Source organism: Pteropus vampyrus, unplaced genomic scaffold, assembly GCF_000151845.1.
Source record: "Pteropus vampyrus isolate Shadow unplaced genomic scaffold, Pvam_2.0 Scaffold33, whole genome shotgun sequence".
Lineage (NCBI taxonomy): Eukaryota > Metazoa > Chordata > Mammalia > Chiroptera > Pteropodidae > Pteropus > Pteropus vampyrus.
The window spans coordinates 6,796,510-6,803,529 of record NW_011888814.1 but is presented as its reverse complement, the minus strand read 5'-3'; the positions used below and the strand labels follow the sequence as shown (position 1 = coordinate 6,803,529).

General features: G+C 34.9%; 1 protein-coding gene across 1 annotated transcript in view; it reads left to right on the top strand.

The window, feature by feature from the left end:
* The first annotated feature begins 5,965 nt into the window (after positions 1-5,965).
* LOC105290172 (metabotropic glutamate receptor 8-like) overlaps positions 5,966-7,020 on the top strand; it is a 102,039-nt gene continuing 100,984 nt past the window's right edge. Inside the window, exon 1 of the mRNA XM_011357178.2 lies at positions 5,966-6,064. Within this exon, the coding sequence (XP_011355480.2) occupies positions 5,966-6,064 (99 nt within the window). The remainder of the gene's footprint in view (positions 6,065-7,020) is intronic.

The window sequence follows — 7,020 nt, the reverse complement described above, 5'->3', positions numbered from 1 at the left end:
TTTTAATATATTTTTCCTATAAAATAGAGAGTTGCCTGGGAGAAACTACCTGGACCCGTTTCATCATCACAGCAATACTGACAGATGCTGGCTAAGGAGAGCTTCCTCTTTGAGAGTTCTCCACCTGGTTTCATTCAGATTTTAGTGACAACATGTTAACACTGCCTGGGAAATATTGGTCTGTCAGTATTTGACTGGCAGTTCTGATCTGAATACAGAGTGTTCCCTTCTTTGTGCAGTAGAATAAAATTAAAAATAAAATTCAGTCTCAGCATTTTTGTTTCTTGTTTAAGAAGTTCAGTATATCTTGGGGAAGCAAAAATTTTGTTACATGGAGCCTTTCACAATTGCTAAATACCCAAGTTGGACAGTACCTCTTTGCCAACAACAGTTAACTTGGCACTTTTGCCAGCTTTATTGTAGGAAGCAAATTAGGAAAACATTGGCTTGTGGCTGCATTATGTAAAACACAAAACAAAACTAGATTAAGAAACTATTCAGTCTTTAAATGGCTCACTATTTTGAGAAAAGAAACAACATTTTCCTTATTAGATACTTGTTAACCTTTTATGTGTTCATTTTGAGCAGTTACATTTTGGGGCATAAATTTAAAAATAATATTTTTAAGAAGTATAATAGAATTGGTTTTGAAGAATTATGAATATGGGGCTGAAGTATTGCTATTTAGCCATCAATTTGCAGAGATAGACTTCTCTGGTTTATTTTCGGGAATTACATGTCTTGATTTGCTCTTATTTCTTCTTGATTTCCCTTTTAATGTTATCAACCTCAATAACAATTTTATATTCTTAGCATGTTGTATTTGCTAATGATTTTATATTCTTAGCATGTTTATATTCTAGCTAGATCCAAATGCCTTTGTCATGATTTGCAGCTGATTAAGGAGCTACTACCAGTATCATAATACTGAAGCCACCAGATAGGATCTAACATCACTTTTTAAAAAATCTAATTATAATGTTATAAAAATCTTATGGAAAAATAGTTCCATTTAGTTTTTAACCTGACTGACATTTTAAACTTTCTCATAGACATTATTAACTGAAATGAAGGAAAGCGTTGTGCATTTTTGTAATATTTTTCAACAGACAACAGATTAATAATATACATATAAATTTAAGAGTGTAATTATTTACCCAAAAGTCAGTCATTTATTTAAATCTTATAAAGTCTGCAATTCTATGAAGTTAAAATAATAGTCCACAGAGGAACAAGGGACACAGAGAAAGCCATGCAGTTTTTGAGGAGAAATATAGACCAGAACCATATGTTTTATATGCTAATTAGATAACTCTAAACTATTTAGTTCTTAAATTTGACATCAGCTCTGACTCACTTATGTTAATAGAAAAGAATTTTAAAATTAAGAAAATGAATCATTTAGAAATAATTTAGTTTTTGAAATGTATCTTTTTTCTGTTACCATCAATGTAAATGTGAGTATATTTGATGTCATGAAAATTTGCAGAACTTTTAACAGTAATGAATTCATGTTGGAAAGGTCTGAATCAAGAGGAGATCAGAGTTTGGAAGCTTCCTTCCTTTTTTGCCTTCTCGCTCATCTCTGTTCTCTTCTTTATTCCAATTTTAAGACTCTCAAACTGATATAAAACAGCAGCCAAATATCTTCTTTTGTTGCCATTATGACTGGTTTATGGAATAATTTCCACTTATTGGGGATATAAATAGAACACTTTTACTTCTTTTTTCCTTGTCCTTTAAAACAATTGAGTGCAGATTCTGTGGCTTTATGATTATTTTTGGCTATCAAAATGAATTCAGCATTATTAGGACATGGCAATCTCATATCTTATTCAAAGCTCTAGCTCTTATGTCCACAGTGTAAGTTAGAGGTGTTATTTTGGCTAACTGAAGTATGAGTGAGGGGTTGTGAGCAGGGATGGTACAAGGATGAGGGGGTTGTTTCCAGGGTTGGTGTTCTTTTTTTGGACATCTATTTTCCTCTCTCTATAGATGATTGGTGACATGGGGGAACAATAGACGAGATTAAGTTCATCTTATCTACCTGGAAGGCTTGTAATAGTGGGGACATATCTTGGACCTCTGGTTCCACCTGGTTCCGTCCGCAGGTGACCATGGCTGACAGGTAGTTTCCAAATAAGTAGTCTGTGTGATTTCCTTGAGTTAAATTCAGCTTCAACTCCACATCTTTGAAGAGGAACACTTTGAAAAACAGCAGCCATAAAATCCCTTGACACTTCCTATTGATCAAAATCTCCAATTAGAACTCTTTGACTAGAAGAGACATTTCATTGATTGACTCAGAGGCTGCTGGAAAAGGCTATAGAACTTGCCCATTATCAAACTTCAATATTTTTTCACATAAAGGTGGAGCCTCTTGAACTACTAAATCCTCTTCCCCATATCCTGGAAGCCACCCACTACCTCTAAACATACTATAACTATCACCTTAAGCTTTTCCTCTGGACTAGAGGAGACACACTGTTATCATCATTTTTCATCCCATTGGTTCAGCAAGTCTTCAGACTTCAGAACACTCTAGTAATTTCTCTCTTGACATACAGCCTTATATATGTTAGGACATAGATCAAGAGATTCTAAAAAACTATCTCACCATACCTCTCTTTAGTAGTAGCCCCAACTATATCTGTAGGTTCTGTTGCTAGCAAACATCCACCCAGAACATCTTTTCATGCAGATACTAGTAATCTCTAAAAGTGGTTTGGCTGTGGAACCCTCGTTCTGAGGAAGGGAGCCAGTGGTCTCTACCATGAATATTGTACTTTTCTCAAGACCGGTGAGCCCCAGATGGATACCTTGAGATGGATGCCCCTCCTCAACAATTATCTCCTTATAGAGATGAGAGATAAGGAGTGGGAGATCTATCCTTGAAGTGGGGTGCTTCAGGAGCATCTTGTTTGGCCTTGACTCCTTTAGAATGTAAATCAAAGGTAGTTTGGGGGAAGCTTTTCTTAGACTTTTCAGCTTGGTGCCACTTGGATTTCTGGGGTAAAGAAAAAGTCCCACTCATCATTCTATTTTACTATGACTTCTTAGTATTTGCAGTGGTGGCATGAGAGATAATAAATATTGCTTGCTAAATATACTTCTTTTATCTTCATGGGGCAAGTAGAAGTTCTGTTATTATAAATAGGGGACTTAAGAAGAATGGTTCAAAATATCAAGACTTTAAAAATACCATTGATATTATAATTAACTGAGGGTGAAGTATAATAACTGTGTCTGCTGCAGAGCCAAATGCCTTACTAAATGCCATATAACAGGGGAAGTACACATAAGTGCCAAGAGGGCTATGGGATTTTCACATTCAGACAAATGGGTTTTAAGTTTAAAAACATCACATCCACATATCGAGCAATGGAAAATATAGAAAGATTTTGAATAATATTTGTTAGCCATTTAACCATACATTCCTTTAGTAATTCTTTTATTCATTTTTTGACATTGAGAGCTCATTTAAAGCTTTTGCTTATTTTTAAGATAAGTTATACCTAAATTTTATTTCCTAATTTAGATTCTTAAATTATGTGCTACATTGAAACTTCTTATTTAGATTACATTAACTGAGCATTTCTTCAACAGTGAATATTTACATTGCATTTCTTTGGACAAAACTCAATACAGTAAATATCCCTCATTCCAAGAAGCCCTGGTCAATTAAGACTCAAAGACTGATTAGAAGGCTAACCAGTCATTACCAGTCATGCAAGGTAAGTAGTTTGGAATGAATTGGGAGTGCATACATTTCTTTTACCACAAGAAAATGACAGGATTTTGTCCATGCCTTAGACACAAATAGAATCTTTTTCTCATTTCTTTTTACCAAGACGTTTACCCCAAACACTCCTATATAAAGCAAGACACTTTATCTCTCTCAACCATAGTTCAGTCCTTTTAATGACCCATCTGGCTTGGCAGTTTATGATTTTATAACCTCTGACTTTTTTTTTATATGTACTCTCCAGGTCATATTGCCAAATTTCAGGGCTCTGGAAAATACCTTTTTTTTTAAAGGCTGAATCAATTGGATATATCATTATAAAGTGTAACAGAAAATGTCTTATACGTCACAAATCCATTTTAAAGGACAATGAAAGAAAACCCCATGGGTCCATGAAGGAGACGCTATAGACCATGCTTGTTGATTAGAACACTACATTATCATCTCAGTAATAATATGGATAGCATCTGAATTGGTTTTTGTTTTACTGCTTTGCAATTTTTTTTCCTAAAAAGCTACAAAATGGAAGGTGCCAATAATAGTAATTACGGCGGACCAGATGAAATGGAATATATATTCCAATATATGGACAGCTAGTGGGATCAATACCTCATGTAGAGAGTCTGTCACAGGAAGGAACAGTTGACTAATAAAGTTTTAGATAAAGCTGATTTCTAGTATTGAACCTCCATTTTCTTACAATAAACACATTTGGGAGAGAACTTGAGAAAGTCACGTAATGTCACAGGCCACTGTAATAATTAAACATAAGATGGTCATTCATTGATGTATTTGTTAAAATTCCTACTTAGGCAACTTGGTCAATATACATTTTATCCATATTCATTGAATAACAGTAATATCTTCACCCTATTCCTAAATCCCATCAACCCCAGAATTGTTTAATCCTGTCTTCAAAATGGGATGCTAACATTTCAAAATGATATTTATAGAATTATTGCAGTACTTTGTTATAGCATATTTGGCATCCATGAAGAAAACTGTTATAGAGGGTAATCTGTTTTCTATGTAAGACTTAACTACTCATCATGCCATGTTCTTATTCAAATAAGGACATATTTTGACCAGTACATCTTAATCTGTGGTTTGTTTTGTAACACTGCAGTCTTTGGTATTTATTGACTCATTAATAAGTCAACGGAAGGCTGACTTAAAGCACTTCCCCCTGCTCTTTGAAGTCTTGAGATGTATTATATATTTTTTCTTTATTCCTTTCTACCATACTATTAAATAGATTGACATTATTTTGGGGTTATTTAAACTAGATGGAATATTAGCAATTCATTATAATTAGAAGCCTTCCTACTAACTTGACTTCTAGTTAAAAATCAATGACTTATATAATCACTAATGTAGACTAAAAATTATGTGGATTTGAAACTTCACTGCCCAACATTTTTATGTTCTTTCATCTGAAAGAGAAGTTCAGTCATGCCTTTAAAAGATGAAGCAAAGACAGCACAGGATGTAAGTATTGCTGCTGATATATAAGTACAGATTAGCCTTCTCCTCTGACAATTCAGCTTTCTGTCTTTGGGTTAGATTTCAAGTGGCAATTCATTCGCCGCTCTAGCTTTCTCAGATTATAAAATGATCGTGTCTGTTGACACAATTACAGATACTGCTATTCAAGACTGGAGAGTGATTGAAGAGAATTTCAAAGAATAAATATAATATATCTAGTTGCAAATGGAGGCAGATGTCACTTTCAGAAGCATTAAACTCACTAGTCTTACACTGAGCCTAAACAGCAGAAAAAAATAAGATTGGAGTTTTCGGTTCCAATTTAAAATAATGGATTACGTTCATACCATGTGGGGCCCTGAAATTTATCCTCAGATATTCTTGTACAGTTGAGAGAGCTCACCAAATCAATTGGGCATTTTCTTTTTAGTTTTGATTCTAAACACATTTCCCCTAGTCTGGTCTCATTATAAGTTGTTAAGCCATTTAAATGACATTTTAGAAGGAACTTAAATGGCATTGAGGCACAATGAGATGATATGATCCATTCAAGAATTATCCAGAAAGACAGTAATGGAGTTGGGATTTCAATCTTGCTAAAGTTGAAACTCTTCAACTGATGTTGAAATGACTTGTAGCTGACACTTCCTTCACAATCAGTCCTGGACTGACTTTGCCTTTCCAGCTTTCTGCAGCCCATTTCCTTGTGCACATCATTCACACCACTTACACACCATGATTTGCTCTGGCAATGCATCTAAGGGTGCTTTGCATCAGTACCAGTCCCCCTTAGCTAAGGCGACAGCAGGGCATCTGACCCTGGCTTTGTCACAGGTAAGTGCTGAATTTTCTCTGTCCTTGCCGTCCTTGTGGTACTGCATCCTGAATATTACACACTGATACAAGTGCCTTGGCTCTGTCTTAAAATTTCAAAGTTTTCTTCCTAAAAATATCCTAATGAGGTAGAAATTACCAGAGAGGCACTGCTGAGGTCTGCTGTGCTTGCCAGTCTGTCAGGACACAGTGCTCCAGTGGATGTCACAGATCTCTCATCCCTGTAGGGAGCAGCCACACTGATGATAGCTCATTTATCAGGGCAAGAACAGGGCTCTATTTTCTCTTTTTCTTTGTATTTCTTCTTTATGCTGTCCTCTAACCCCTCTCTTCAAAACAATACTTATTGTTATATCCATTTTTTATGTATCTTTATGGATTCTAAATAAAATTAAAGACACCAGTAAAGAAGCCTTGCCATTTATAACTGATTAGAGAAAGAAACAAAGGACAATACTATGAAACCAACACGCTTTAGAGGCAAAATCCTTTTTTGGAACAAAAAACGTTACATTTCGAGTCTTTTCTTTGTATCTTTGTTTTTCAATAGTCTCAACCGTGATGATGTTTGCAAGACTGGAAGTTCCTTCCAAAAGTGAGGAAAGGTTTCTAACTAAAATTTATAAAAGCACATACTTTTCTTTTTTTAAAAGACGACTGCTTCTCCAGTGTAACTCTAGCGACCTCGTCATCCCTGAGTCCCATTTTGAAGCTTTACAATAGGTGTCAATCTGAACAAAAACCACAAAACAATGTTTGTTTTTAACCATTTGCCTCACTTTGAGAATGAAATTATTCAGACATGCATCTGCTCTCATGATTAATTTTATTTCATGGATGCCTCTCATTTAAGTAACTTTAGACAAAGGGGAATATTTCTCCAACTATATGTATCTAACCCCCAAATAATTTATTATTTGGAGAAGTAGGGGTAAGAAAACACTCCACCTTTTTTA